At 35.9% G+C, this 16368-nt stretch overlaps 1 protein-coding gene across 1 annotated transcript in view; it reads right to left on the bottom strand.

The window, feature by feature from the left end:
- DNER (delta/notch like EGF repeat containing) overlaps positions 1-16368 on the bottom strand; it is a gene marked incomplete at both ends in the record, with an annotated part of 127974 nt that overhangs the window by 14781 nt on the left and 96825 nt on the right. The window contains 2 exons of the mRNA XM_080623440.1: positions 2783-2905; positions 13154-13378. Of these exons, the coding sequence (XP_080479566.1) occupies positions 2783-2905; positions 13154-13378 (348 nt within the window). The remainder of the gene's footprint in view (positions 1-2782; positions 2906-13153; positions 13379-16368) is intronic.

The raw sequence follows: 16368 nt of genomic DNA, 5'->3' as shown, positions 1-16368 counted from the left end.
TTCATGCCGCTACCTTTGCTCTTTCATTTTCAGGTGTAGTCTATGTGAATTCAGTGGCTTTGCCTTGCAGAAGACAGTGCAAGCCATATGTGGCATACAGAACGTAAAGCACAGGAGACTCCCACCTGGAGATGGGGACAGAGGCTCTACTGCCATTGCTACACGCATCATTTTTTCTGGAGCTACTTCTCAGGTGAAACCAGAAAAACAAATGCATGACTGACCTGATCAATGCATGTATGGCATTTCCACACAAAAATAAATGTACATATGTGAATAATGAATGATTGGTGGGGCTTTGTTTATAATATATCTAGTACAGTGAAATTAGCTTGCATTTAACATACCTGATTAAATTAATCCATTAATGTAAGTTGTAAGTCAAAATCTAAGTCTTATTACAATTCTTTGCTTGGGAATGAATCCAAAATGACCACTTAGCTAAAATCTTACATTGTCTCCCAAGTTTTCCCCTTATACTTTTAACAAGAATTTCAACAAACAGAAGAGCAGGACAGAATTTTAAATGCTTCCATTACAAACACATTTTTCACCTTTTAAGGTGGCTCACATTTCTAAATCCTTACTGGCCTGCAAACTGCAGTCAACAGAAGCATAAACTCATATTGTTTATTAACTGTAAAAACTGCAATGCAGCTTTGGCATCAGGAAAATGTTTCTAATCATGAGGTAGTGAATGACAGTGAAGGAATTATGTTGCTTGTGGAAGTTACAGAAGCCATAATGACAGAGGATGAGAATAGGTTAGACAAATACATGCGAAAAGTAGACATGCATCTGATCCTGCCATATTCCTGCTCAACCTCTTTCATGAATACAATTGTGTTTCACTGGAATTGGGTATTTTGTGAATTTGTATTTGGAGAGTATGAGACACAGAACTATACAGAGGTAAAATTAATGAGAAAATAGTCTTTAGAGAAAAGAATATGAGAAAGAAAATCAATACCAAAAAAGGAAGAAATTGGACACTTCAGACATATATATACAACAAATTTATTTTATGAGTGAATGATTAAAATGAATTAACTTAATTCTCTAGTGTTCAACACTGTAGTTATGTACAGCAATGCAAGCTTACGTAAGTTATATTTTTTAAATCCTATTTAAAAAAATATGTAAGTTATTTGTAATAATTAAAAAATATATAAAAGCAATTTATTTAAAATGCATGTAGCTTTTATTTACATACACACACACGTATTCACTCACTGCAGACCTACTGAAATCATTTGGTCAGTCTGTCAGCAGAAAAAGGCAGAGCACTCTACTTGGAGCATCCTGCAGCTAAGCAGCAAAAGCTAGCAGAGCCAAAAGCCCGCAGGTACAAGCTGGCACACACTTCAGTCCAGACAAGTGATAACAGCTCTTGTCTATTTGCCAGCCAGGGGGTAGGGAGGCAGAAGCCGGTACTGCAGATTGGTGGGGCTGGGCTGGTGGTAGCAAAATTGAGGCCTCTAATGGCCCACATATCAGCTTGAGCTGAGTACCTCAGCTCTATTTATTAGTGCCACTAAATACCTTAAGTGCTGGAATGAAGAAAGCTCAGTAATCAGCAAGAACTGCTTATGGGACAAGGTCCCCTGCTTTCATTTAGAGCAAAATGTGCTGCACACACAGTGCTTTTAGCTGCACGTACAGGTTGGATGAGAACAGAACATGAAGTCATAACATTACAGTTAAGTGATCTTTAAACTGCCATGGAAAGCTGAGGGTCATTTCCTCACTAAGCCTCTAAAATTATTAATTCTGTATCTATTGTCAAACATCAGTGAATTCACCAACATGAAATACATATTTAGCCTCAAGCAGCTGTTAAGTGAGCATTACTTATCAACATAGATAAGGACTGATACACTTAATGAGAAAATGGGGTAAAGTTCCTTAGAACAGTCATTGTATCTAAAATATATATATATTTATACTAGGACCATATAAAATTACATTCAGTATGCTCTCTCAGCATGATTCAAAACAGAATACACAGAAAGTATCGGTTTAGCCCTCCACAGAAGGACGTATCACAGGCAGCTGATATGTGCTACTCTGTGTAAAGCTGAAATCCACTGCAAGGTAACAGATTTTGTATATCAAAACACATACTTTTCTCCTCTATTTTATAAATTACCAGAAATGCCAGAGACCAGTTCCACTTGGGTATATCTAGGAATAGCTGTAGGTAACATGGGAAAGCAGTCACAAACCTACTACTGTCTCTTGGCTTTATGGTCTTCTAAATGAACAATCAACATAAAGCTTTAATTTTTACTCCTTTGTGCTAATCTGTTTAAAACACTAACATTTTATTACTGAGCTTTCTAATTCACTTCACCAGAGAAAATAAATAGAAACAGAATCTTGAAAGTCTTCCATGTAATGGCTCCTAACAATAACTGATGAAAAACTGTATTTACAATAACTGATGAAAAACTGTATTTACCTGTTGTTTTCTTTTAAAAACTCATCACTTTCTAACGTATCTTAAAAACAGCAGAAAAAACAGCACATATAAGAAGAACAGAGAGAAGCCATTTGTCCCCAGACAAGGACATGCATTCCTCACAGACCTGCTAAATCTGAACTACTCATTTGAATAAAGATTACAGGATCAGGATCTACATTGATGTTTCTTTCAGGTAATTTTAGATGTGGGATTTATTTCTGCTCAGTGAAGGATATTATATACCTCTATCTGTAACAGAATCCACTATGAAAAAATACATAGAACCATTCAAAAAACAAGACACAAACCCCATCCTACCTTCATATTCAGCAAGGCACACACACTCATAGCTGTTGACAAGGTCTCTGCAGGTGGCTCCGTTCTGGCAGGGTGCAGAAAGACATTCGTTATATTCCTCTTCGCAGTAAAGACCATGGTAACCTAAATCACATGAAGAGGAAATAAAACAAGCTATGAAACACTTCCTAGTAAAAAATAACAATTAGGCAGCTACAGACTGTGGGCAGATGCTTGATAATTGAAATACATGGCACAGACAGGTACATGTTAAAATACTGATTTTTTGGACAACTCCCCAAGTGAAAATTACCAAAAAGAAAAAAACCCCGGAAGCACAATGTTCTAAGATAAGCCCCAGTTGTTGCCTCTGCATTAAACCACAGTGAGGCCATGAGCATGGAGACTGGTGACCAAGGCCACTAGAAACAATGAGAATACGCACGCTCTAATTGTAAAAAGGAATAGACTAATATAGACATATCGCCTGGCTTTCCTGGATCCTTGCATCAAAGCTGCTTTTCATCAAAGTGTAGATAATTGTATATCAGTAGTTAGAATGATAATATATTTGAACATTAATGCTGTAAAACGTCAAAACACAGTAGAAGCATTAAGATACTTAATTTTTTGCAGTATTCCCAAGCCATAGGCAGGTATTATGGCCTGGTTATACAGACATAGAAAGTAGGAGCACAGGAAAGCTACAAGATCTGTTGATGGACACTGAGTCACTTGTATCATTAGGTTAAGAAATAAGGAGTTAATCGGCTTGACATAGCACTTTTCTCATTATTTAGTCAGCCATACAATCGTTAGTCTTAACAGTAGTTGAATGCTTCTAGACATACTATATCAGGTCTAAGTAGTACCTACTCATATTAATAACAGCATTAATTAGTATAGCGCAACAGAGGAAATAAATGGCTGTAATACTAAAATGTGTTTGCCTGATAATATTGGTTATTTGGTATTAAATATGAAGAACCATAAGCCTTGTTATTTTGAAGACTATTATATTTGATACCAAGAAGCTTAAATTCTTCTTCAACAGTCCCAAGTATATACTTCTGTTAATGAAAAGCCCCGTCTTGTTTATTCTTACTTTTTTCATCTCTTTTTTTTCTTCTTTTTTTTTTTTTTTATCTTTCTTATGGTATATTCCCATCTTATCTTTCCATCTCCAGAAACAATGTCTAAATTTATAAGCAATTAATACATCAACAACAAAAAAAGAAAATAGATTGGTCTTAATGCTTAGTAAGTACAAATAGTGCATTTAAATGCAACAAGAACACTGCTTTCTTCCTGACATACAATCACAGAAGAATTGTAAAACTGCTAGTGTGTTTGAGCAGTGAAAAGAGTATCAGGTAAATTGCTTGAGTCTTTCTAAGTAGTTGTTTCTCCCTCTTTGGGGATACAGAGTGTGCTTCATAATTAGCCCAGTTAAATTCTGAACCTTCCCCTAAAGGCAATAGATTAAACAAAATATGTTCTTATCTTTTTGAAAGTAGAAATAGTACAAATATTTCTACTAAACCATGCATCTTTCAAAATGTGTACCCCCTTCCTGGAAATTACAGCAAACGAGCGACCAGACTTTTGCATTTTCCGCATCTCTTCAGCTGTGAGCTACGTACTGTTATTAACTGCAAATCCTAGCATCAGACTTGGGCATCACACAGGCTACCTCCCTCTCAAACAAGTCAAAGACCGCACAGTTAACATCACCTGAATTGACTGGATAATTAAAACAAATTAGCGGTTTAGATGTTTCAGGAAATGGTTTGGCTTCATGAAACCACAGCATCACCTCTTCTTTACCCATCCATGGAAAGGTGAAGATGGAAATTCTAGCCCATACTACTTTGCAGAGGATAACACCAGAGACACTTAGTACATAGTGGTTACTGTACACTCTTTCCTGTTGGGCTGTTATATTTGTCTGGTACTGAAAAAAAAAACCAAACCCATAGATTGGGAATTTTTTTATTTGTTTCAGACATCTTGTCTCTATTTGTCAAATTTGCTCAATGTGCTTGAAATTTCATTCTGATGAAGTCTATATTACACGCTTGAAAAAGACAGTTTCAAATATGCTTTCATATTAAAAACACACATTTACAAAGAATAGTCATACCAAGAAGATGTCATGTATACTAACAGTAGATAAGGACATTTGTCCTGCTCATACCATGGATTAATTTTGATTAAATCTGTTAAATATTTAACCTTCTTTACTCATCACAGCCAATATTCCCCTTTACCTCCTGCTATTGTGATATAATACACTTAATATGTACTTGTAATCTGTAATATAGTACCATACACTGGAACAGTTTCTATATACTTTTAAAAATCTTAATTTACTCGTTGCATATAGCTATAAAAGCAATAGATAAATGAGCATACAATGAATGAAGATGCAATGGGCATGAATAAAGATGCCAAGCACAAGGCCTATAATACAGGTGTAAATTCTGCAGTGTGATTTTACTACTTCAGACAATCTCCAGTTAGTAGCAAAACTTATAGAAATGAAATTAGGATATCCTATATGAACAAAGAACCAAAGTGAGGGGCAGATTCTCAGTAGTAATCTATATTCACTTTCCTGGTCTAAATTTCCCCCAAAATTCTCACAAAACCATTGGAAATACAACAAATGCCACCTCCACTCACCATTTTCTTCTGCCTTCCCCTCCATTATGTATAATTCAAAATAAAACTGTATGAAAACACATGTTAGCATTGCACAAGATGTATATGCAATTTTACTCATTTGATTCTCTACAAAATTGTCTTCTCATATGAAATAGTTGAATGTAGCTTACTAAGAAACACCTCTGAACCACTTTGTCCAAAGCTGTTAGCCAGGCAATACAGAATTAATTATGCTAAATGTTATGGGTATTCTTATTAGCCTGTGATGAAGTTTATCTAGCTTATGATGAAGGGAATTATCCTTATGTAGTGACAGCTGTAGCCAACATACAAAACCAGAAAACTTAAAAGGAAAACATATGGGAATTCCCTGTGGTGAACAGAGATGTAATTAGATATTTTCAGAAGAAAAGTTTTCCACTTCTCACCTTTCAAAGGGAAGAGGAGGAACTGCATGACTGAACAGTTGTCTTGTTTCCAAAATCAATACCAACTACCGTATCACCTCCTTAGGGGAGGTGATAGATAGCCCACGCTACCAGACACTGCATGCAGTGAGGGGAAGATACTTTCTCTATCCACGAGAGGGCAGATCTCGCCCACACACGATTTCACCCTCGTCGTCCTCACACTGGTGGCAGCAGCTTCCTTCTGCTGTAACTGCTGTGATGGAGAAAGTTCTGCTGTTTGACCAGGCCCCAGAGGGAAAGGCATGTTTCTTCTCATGGAGCTGAGTGGCACCGTATCATTCCTAACACGCATTTCTTTTTGTATTTCTGCTTTTAAATTGTATTGATATATAAACCATGTATTATACTGGATTCATATATTCATATTTAAAAAGACTACATAAATAACTTCTTTATTTTTGTTAAAGGATTTAGATGGCAACAGGAGAATTCTTCATAGATAACTTCAAAATAACACATCCTAGTATAGCACCTTCCTCTCTTTCTAGTAACATTATGATTCTGCTGCTTTTATGTCCACAAGCAATGCCAAATACAGCTGTTTGCATTTTTTTTGTGGTGCATAACATTTCTGTGGACATATTCAGAAAAAAAGAAATAATACCTACATTAACAACACTTCTGTTTTGGGTTCCAGCTGCTGTGTTCTAAAGCAGGGAAAAAAAGCCACTCTGGGCATCGCAACCTCAAAAAGCTTCAACTGATATTAATAGACATTTTGTTTTCCAGGTCACTAGAAATTGGATACGCCTTCAAAAACAGCACCTTCATGAACTTAAGCAGAACTTGCCAGTGATGCTCCTATCCTGATGTGCTCTCTTCAGAGGCTGGGGAATGGACAGAGAACCTAAACAAAAAATCCTTAAAAGATGTCCCTGTGTTACCTCTTCTCCCTCTATATGACTGTCCCTCTTCTGTTGGTCTTTACAAAGCAGAAACAGATCTGTTGCCACAGTTCTCTGGATTCCTAAATACTTATTTCCATTTCTTAAGCAACAAGGAGCCTGCATTGAAGAGACCAGGACATTTGCCTGATGCTGCCTGGCATGGTCCTCAGACAGTTACATGCCAAGGTGCACTGTCTTTGTACGTGGCTATGTTAAAATCTGAAATGGGAGAAAATGTGAAAGGGAGTTTATAATCTGAGTCATACAGGCTGATGAGGAGAAGCTATGGGTTTTGTCAAAGCCTTCAAGAGCAGTTGACAGAGCAAAAGATATAGCAGTCCAACCTCCTGAGAGTATCTGCACTATCAGATTAACAAAAGAGAAAAGGAGAAGCTTACTCTCCCCTTTATAAATCAATAAAGAACAAAGTTGAAAGCTTTCAAGGTTTTCTTAGACATTAGCTCCTCAACAGTGATACTCCGGCTTATCCACACCTAACACCAGCAAATCAAGGCAGCAAGAAAAAAATCCCTCTTTATGGGAAGGCCTAATGAAATTCAGTGCAATAGAACTCTATTTTGAACAGCATCAATTCATATATATGGCCACTCACTAACAGAGAATTTCATGTTATAAAGTCAAGAAATAAATGTGTTCACTTAAACTCTGCTTATGTAGCAATTAAATAAAAGAGAGAAGAGTTGCTCCAGATGGCGGAAAGGTAGGAAGGAATGTTTACCAGCCATGGCCAGATTGCATGGGGGGTTTTTTCAATGTAGAAGTGGAAACAAGACAAGGAAACAGAAACAATAAAGGGCTCACAGACAGTCTTGAACTGGGATCAACCTAAAGTCGCTTCTGCCAGAGCTTGCATTCCTTCCCCAGTTCCAAACTGTGGGAAGGGAAAACACAGATTTAAAAAAAATGGCTGCTGCTGCAGAGAAAAGTTGCACCTGCCTCTGCAAAGGCACCAAGATAGATCTATGCTCCTATAATCATCTATTAAGCTGCATGAGCCAAAAAATCTCCATAGCACTACCTCCCAAGTTGGCACCATTCTTAATACCTTGTGGAATTTTTTCCGACACTCCTCTTTTTTCTTTTTTTCCCCAAAATGTTCTCTATGTGTTATCATATATATTTGGAAAGTTGAGGGCAGGTGTTAAATGTCTGTACATGGGTATTGCAGTTCCAAACTCCATACCCCTATGTCTTTAAGAAAGCCAAACGCAAGACTTTTCTGTCACATTTAGTTATTCAATTTCAGGACATATTTCTTTGCTTTTGGCCACATAAAATTAAAAACAATATATTAAATATGTGCATTTGAAATTGATAACAGCTGCTCTATTAAAATAATGGAATATAAAGAGAAAAAAGGCTTAAGAGGAAAGGTTTAAGAGAAAGAAGAAACCCCATTGGGATTCAGGAACTAAAGAAACAGACACAATGAAGTCCCACTGGTTTCATAAGCTAGGTTCGAGATGAGAAATCCAACGAATGAGCACAAGAATTTTTATCAGGATTAGTTCTTTAGCATGGGGTAAGCACGAAAACACATGATACAAACTGTGCATCTCTTTGCTACCTGTAAAGGGCCAGGTGTTAACTGAGGCCTGGAAGAATATAATTGAAGACATGTTTCATGTGCAATTTAAAAATCACACACATAATACAAAAGTAGGTATTTAAGTTTAAGATAATAGTGTATTCAACTTGGAAATAACTTACACATTTCCCCACCATGCTAGAAATAGGAACATTCAGAAGTATTAGACTGCTTTCCAAGTTAACTTATACAAATTATCCTTTCTATACAAGCTGATGATGCAGGTTATCTATAATGATGCCCACAGTGAAAGCCAACACATGAAAAAAATCAGTAGTAAATGTCTGGTTGTGCATGTTCTGCAAATTGTGCAGATATGCAAGTTTAACTACTATCATTTATCGTTCTTCGAATCTTAACACTGGCCAAAAAAAACATGGAAACCAAACTGCCTACCGAGCAAGGAGATTTTCATAGCCCTTAGGCTAACTGGAACTGTTTAAAATTCCTCTTTTAATTTTTGAGGCAGAAGTAACACAGATGAAAATCTAGCTGACACTACGCCTGCTGATAGAAACAGTGCATAAAGGAAGGATGGCATTCAGGTCACACATATGAACAAAACACTGCAGCACTTTGCTTCTCTAACAAGAAATTATATCCTCTGTGAAATACCTAAAAAACCTAAAACACTCCCCCAAAAAACCCAACAACCAAACCATTATGTCATCCTAGAGGTGAACAGAAAAATAAGTGGCAGGTTCTAAAGTTTTTAAAACAGTATGTTTCAGATATACCATATAACCAAGTTAGAAGAAAGTTCTAAAACATGATTTTATAAACTTACCATTAATATATCTCAAAACCAAATAGGAATTCAGTGACATGTCTGAAAGTGAAAGACTCCTGTACAAAGAAGTCAGTAGTCTAGAAGCTGGCCCACCAATGCTGAGAGCCTGCAAGCCAGAAAGCCGCAGGGTCAAGAGGCAGACATAATTTCTTTCCTCCTTATGTATAGTAATATCTTTCTGTAGTTCAGTAAGTTTGTTATTAACCTATTAACCTTTGATAATGCTACTAAACTGCAAAACAATTTTATTCATCCACTTTACAAGTAATGTAACAGAGACCGTCAAAGTCTCTACAGGCAAAAATGTAAATAGAATCTATCTTTTTAACATACTCATACATAACTTACCTACTTTATCAAATTGCTTTTTGATAGTGATACTAGGAATCCCCAAGTTTAATTTCTCTTGTCCATATTACACACAATAAAACAACACTGGCAAAGCGTGTGTTATGATGCATCCTAAATGCTGATCTACACAGAAGTTGACTCCTATTTATCTACTATCCCTTTAACTCAGGGAAATCTCTGAAGATAATTGGTCCAAATCCTGCTGGTATGACTTGAAAAAACTGAAAACAAACATAATGGTTTGTTCATATCAATTAAAAGGCATAAAAGAAGGAAACAAACTATTCTGGCTGGCCCTATCTTGCTAACACTTAGGATCAGTTCATTAACAATATTTTGAAATGTTATCCATACAGCAGTCTACAAAAGGTTTGGAAAGAAATAAAATATATATACATATATATATTTCCCATTAAACTTCACACATGGAGCAACACAGAAAAGTTCAGCTACAGGTGTGCCATATATGGTCTTGGATGCAACTTCTACGGCTTCTCATCTGGCTAGCTCTTAAATACACAAGTATTATTTCAATAAAAGCAAGTTTCCATAACATGAGAGGTCTGTGACTACTTTCAAGTCCTGAGAGACACAGAATTAGTTTGAACAAATCTATCAACAACTTATAATCAGGCCTAGGTGACAAATTTCAGAAAAGAAACCCCAACTTTTATTTGTCCAAGAATATTTAACTAGCTTGCTTTGTTTGTTCGAACCAGAGGTAAAGAATAGGCTGAAGAAGATAAAAACCTCCCTGATTTACTTGGAAAAAGAAATGCCTAGTTTTTCCTACCATGGATGACTTGGGAAAGGGCACTGGTGCTGGACTGCTCCAAATACTCCAGTTAGAAAAATCAAATCCCTTTTTATAACAGGAAGTCGGAAGAAAAATTTCTTGCACTAATTGGGAAATCCAGGTTTCTGTTGACTTGAATTATCTTCCCATCCCAAGGTAGAATATCTCTTCTTGTGTTTTGATTTCTACAATTCAACTCATTTAAATTGTGACAAATCTTTTCACAGCTTTGCAAGAGTATACAGGCACAGCACTGGTAGTCTTAAAAATGTGCTTCTTCAGTCCCTGGTTTTTTTCAGTCAACTGTTGTTGCATTCATATATTAAAAACGACTTAAATATTAAAACATATTGACACACTTTGATCACTTTCCTTGTTGTCCAGAGTGAGGCAGCTCCTCATCTCAGTAGCTTCTCCACCCTCTGTAGAGATTTTTCTTGGCCATGCCTTAACTGCTTGTACTATTCAACAGCTAGAAAAACAGCAGTTTTCTGATATTAATACAATCCAGTTAACAAAATACTTGCTATCCAATCAAGGAATGGGTTGATATTATCAAGTCACTTTCATAGCCCTACCCACTGACCTCTTTTTTTCTCCATCTTTATGGATGTTTTTCATACTTCAAACATTTTTTTCCTGTTTACTCCCTCTGCTATTTAGTCCTTCTAGCAGCTGCATGAGAAGAATAATACCCAAAATGAAGGGGAAAACATTAAACTATTAAATTCTCAGTTCTAAAAATGAATTTAGGAAAACAGCACCTGGCAATTTCAACTACCTACAATCAAGAAGATATTTGGTCACACATAGAACTTGCTATCAATTGATGAATTCTAGTTTGTACTCTCAATAAGACAGGGTTTGCTAGGTCTATTTAAATATGATTACGTCTGTTGCTCTTCATCTCAATACCAATTGTTTTCTCTAAGGATTTCTCTATTATGTAAATGAGCAGCAAAACATTTAAACACTTCAAAAAGTAAGACTGAAAATTTGTAATGAAAGAATTATCATCTTCACCTCCTAAAATATATAAAACTAAATACATGTTAGGAAATACTCTTCTGCATTACATAATGACGTTCTTCTGTTCAAATGAAAACTGTCCACACCATTCACAGAAACATCTGGACTGAAAATATTTGAGGCCACTTTACCATCAGGATCTATCTTGCCACAAAAATCTACCTACCTGCTGGTTTCCAAAAAGTCACAAGCAGAAGACTTGAGGATGCTTCCTAAAACACTCCATAAAATGGAGGCTTTTTTTGTTGTTGTTGTTAAACAAGTCAATACATCTCAATGGTTAAAGCTCTTACATGAGATTCTTAATAATCCTCTAGGTCTAAATTCACTTCTGCTAGACAACAAATGAATTATGAAATAACACTACTATATCTTGTCTCCATTTCACTTTCATAATTTTCTCCTTTATAAAAAAGTAATTTAATTATAAATCTGTCAAATCCAAACTATAAATTTCCATTGGCTTCTGTTCACTTGTGAGTACCTCTCCAAAACCAACTTCTAATTGTCCTTTTCATGTCTCTAAATAGCAGTGATTAATTTTGACACCTTCTAAAGATGCTGCATTGGTATATTTCATTACAAACTCCCCAAATCTATATATACCCGCAAATATGAGATTGGTAGGATACCCACACATCCTGTTAACTGAGAAGGAAGGGAAAAGAGCTGAAGAATTGTGGCTGGTTTCCCACAAGAAAAGGCAAAGCAGCATAGAAAAGGTACAAGGGGTAACTGGTTCAAACTTAAACAGGGGAAGTTTAGATTGGATATAAGGAAGAAATTCTTTACTGTGAGGGTGGTGAGGCACTGGAATGGGTTGCCCAGGGAGGTTGTGAATGCTCCATCCTTGGCGGTGTTCAAGTCCAGGTTGGATGAGGCCTTGGGTGACATGGTTTAGTGTGGGGTGTCCCTGCCCATGGCAGGGGGCTTGGAACTAGATGATCTTAAGGTCCTTTCCAACTCTAACTATTCTATGATTCTATGATTCATATGAAAACAAATATCATTGGTTTTCATTCTGTGTTTCAGCAGTAGTGGATATGCAGTACACGGTATCATTCATTCTAACTGCTACTTAACCTATTAATTATCATTTCTAAAATGCATAAAGGAAGCTATAAGTATCCCAATATTCTGTTAATTTGGTACAATTAAGAAAAAATCCCAAGAGCTAAGCAAAATGCAACCCAGATGCTACACACTGTCAGGGTATATTGTCAAACAGTTACTAGCTGAATCTAGCTATACTTATCTATATACTGAATCTATACTAGCTATACTCATCTATATACTGAATCTATACTAGCTATACTCATCTAAGCTTTTTCACTGAAACTTCTGAGAGAGATAATTTATGTAAACACAGATGGCAGAACTGAACCCTTTGCAGTAGCCAATTTTTTTTCCTTCTCTACCTTTGTTCAACTACCTCATTTCCAGTCCTTCCACAATGATCAGTGTCACATTTTCCCTGTGACATGGAAACCATATTTGCAATTACCAATGACACTGATACCTGCTTTAAAAAAATTTATCCTGTAGACTGTGGTTTTATAATACAGCTGTAGATATCAACTAAGCCATATGGATCTCAGTGGGTATTTTCAGTGCTCAGTCTGCAATTTTTAATTTTCCAAATGGAATATGTAGATTCATAACATTGTTTTAAACAGACAGAATATCTGCTCAATGTGTTTTATACACCGAAAAAAGTAATTTTAAACTATATATAGAATATGCATTTAAAAATACTAGAAGTTTTACGAAACAGATAACTGTTTGGTACAAACCAGGGATACAGAGGCATCTATAGCTGGTTCCAACACTGCGACAAATGCCATGTGCACAAGGATTCAGAGCACAGAAGTCAATAAGCTGAGCACACGTAGGTCCTGTAAATCCAGGACTACAACTGCAGGAGAACGCAAGTCTGTCTGCATAACAGGTTCCATTGTTCTGGCAGGGAGATGATGCACAAGGGTCTATTTTTTCTTCACATGAGGTTCCTAAAAACCCTAAAAGAAATAAATGCTTTTTATAAGTAAGCATTCTGCTATGCATACAATTTTAATAACCAAAGCAAGTTAAAAGTCATTGATGTAGCTATATTTCTATTTTTTTAATGCTGTGAAATTACAAAATTACAGACTTCCTATATATATATTAAACTCTAATTTTACCCATTAACATGGTATGCTAAAATACCATTTTATCCATTTATACCATTAACATGGTATGAAAATGTTGCAGGTAGAATCATACTATCATACGATTAAGGCAGTGAATTGCAAAAATATACATTGAATCAGACAGTGCTTATCCACTTTACAAAATACATCTGGCTAGAAAAGCAGAAGAGATTTTCTAAAGATCAGGAACAGGCTAGACTGGAAAAAAAAGAAAAGCCGAAACTGACCCTTTTTTTTCATTACTGTTAATGTGCATGTTAAGAATAAAAACCTCTAAAACAGCACATGAATTTACTTGAGTTTCAATAATTTAGAAGAGTAGCTTTTACCAGGACATCCTTCTCGTTAGCAGGAAAGACAATGATTTATTGAAGCAAAAGCATGTAAAAATTAGACCTAAAGAAAAGGATATTCTTGCAAAGGAGTTTTTTTAATCAGATGTAGAAAAGAATAATATTTAAACAAAAAACAGTATGCTAACTATAGTTCGTATCTATACATACACATACATCATATATATACATAGTAACATGATGTGTAGTTATTGTACCCAAAAGCTAGCCAAGAGAAGTACATTCAAATTCCAGTACCCTTCTAAATAAAAGAGAAAATTGTCCTTTCCATTCAATTCTAATATTTTTTTGATAATTATTTGGTTAACTTGTACAGACCATCAGTTTTCAGGCTTAAAGTTTCCTGGAATATCTTACATTGTAGAACAGCTTTTAACATTACAATACATTAATCACTGGGAATAAGAAATTAGGAGCAAATCAGACCAGCCTCCACTCAAGACACAGCAAGCCAGCTTTACCTACACTCTATTAAAGTGTAAACCACAGTGTAAAAGGCAAAGAACAGACCACATTGCCACTGCTACCCTGAAGACTGTAGCAACATTTCAAACACCAAAGAAAATAGGTAAATGCATTAAAAAGTACTCTAGGATTTGAAAAATATGTAATCAGAAACAGGGGGAAAATGAATTTAAACAATCCACACAAAAAAACCCCAAAACAACCTCAAAGCAAAAAACCCACACAAAATGTGTCTGATGGTGAGAGAAAGAATCAGGATGGAGGAGATGACTCTTCTATAGCATCCTGCCAACGATTCATAGCATGAAAACCATGACAGGTGACACTTTGGATCAACACTCAATATTGAAATCTTGTCCTTGATGGAATGAAGCAGATTTTTTGCCTTATGTGTATAGTTTTTGCATCTCTACAGTCTCACAGATGGATTAAAAGTAGTTGATGTATTAGAACTGAACTCCTATATTGTATAAAGCTTATGATGAATACCAAAAGTGAGACTGAATACCACATTCAATACATAGTTCATGGCATCTCATTATCTTTTACAGATTCAGTATATATTTTTGTTCTAAATAATGTCGTTCCACATTTCGAGCAAGGTAACAATCACCAGGAAATAGTTTTCAGTTAATTTTGATAGATGTATTACTTTTGGGGCATTTTGATTATTTTTTTTTCTTTTCTAATTATTCGTTATTCACATTCAAGTGAGTTGAATTTGGTGTAACTGTAATTCTAGCTTGGTAATCATGGATAGCAAGTCAGGAGTTGACATTTCTGAAAAGAAGCACAGAAGAAATTAATTTACATTTTAAAGTGTAACAAAAAAAACCCCAAACATTTACTTAGAAATTTGAATTCTATAGTTTGTTCTTAATTGATTAATTTGTTGCAAGTCTTTGGCCAGAAAGATCTAGTAAACTGGGCATAACCTCTCAACTTGACTGAGCTCCAAGACGAAGAGTGAAGGAGGGCTGAGTTAATCAGCCTAAAGACATTGATTTACCAGCACACAACATAAAAAAAAGGAAGACTGGCAATTAATTTTAAATATCCTGATGGCTTCCTCAAGGAGACACACTCCATGGAACCACAAAAGCTCAGTGAACTGCATCAGAAAGAGGGGGAAATGGATATTAAGCAAAGGTAACGCACACAGTGTATTACAGGGATCTACTCAGAGAATTAACAAAACTAAGTAAAAGATAGGCCAGAACTACCCTGTGAGTTTCAGACAAAACTAGGAGATTCTTGGGCACTGTTGGCAGCAGGATTTTAGAAGCATCCTCAAAATGTTAAGTCCTGGACAAATGACTTAAAAAGCCACATTTCCCTCATATGTTCATAAAACTTGCACCAGAACTATGGAATGAAAAACAAAGAAAAAATAATCCAATTAAACAACCCCCCCAAAAAAAGTAATCAAAAAAAACCAAAACCAAACAAACAAACAAAAAAAACCCCAACCTACAGATTGAACCTTTAAGAGTTCAGTGGCAATTCATTCAGCAACAGACCAGGAAAGAAAACCAAGTCTGGCAAGGCACAGGCAAAGAACCCGCAACAGCTTTCTGCCTTCTCAATTTTGCTGTCTTATGACTCAGATTGCATTAATGGGCTTTATCAGGACCACCTGCACAGCAGTGCTGAAGGGGGAGAGCTTAAAAACAGATACTGTGGAATCTTATATTGGAGGTCCCTCCTGTAGATGATAACTGCACAACCATCAGAAACTGAAAAGAATGAAGACCCTAAAATCAAGAATCTAATCACAGCAACAGTACGCTGGCATATGTACAAAAAAATAAAAAAAATAAAATCCTGGACAGATTAAAAGGAATCTCCAAGGACTTTAAACTATTACCAGGAAGAGATCAGCCAATAAGTCCAGTGAAATCTCTACACTAACTCTGAAACCAGATTAAAACGGATCAAAGAGATCTGAGGTCACACAATGACACTAATGCTGCTTCACTACAACCTTTGCAATTATTT

The sequence above is a fragment of the Psittacula echo genome (assembly GCF_963264785.1).
Source record: "Psittacula echo genome assembly, chromosome: 7".
NCBI classification, from domain to species: domain Eukaryota; kingdom Metazoa; phylum Chordata; class Aves; order Psittaciformes; family Psittacidae; genus Psittacula; species Psittacula echo.
The sequence above is the reverse complement of the archived record's forward strand: the minus strand, read 5'-3'. Positions and strand labels throughout refer to the sequence as shown.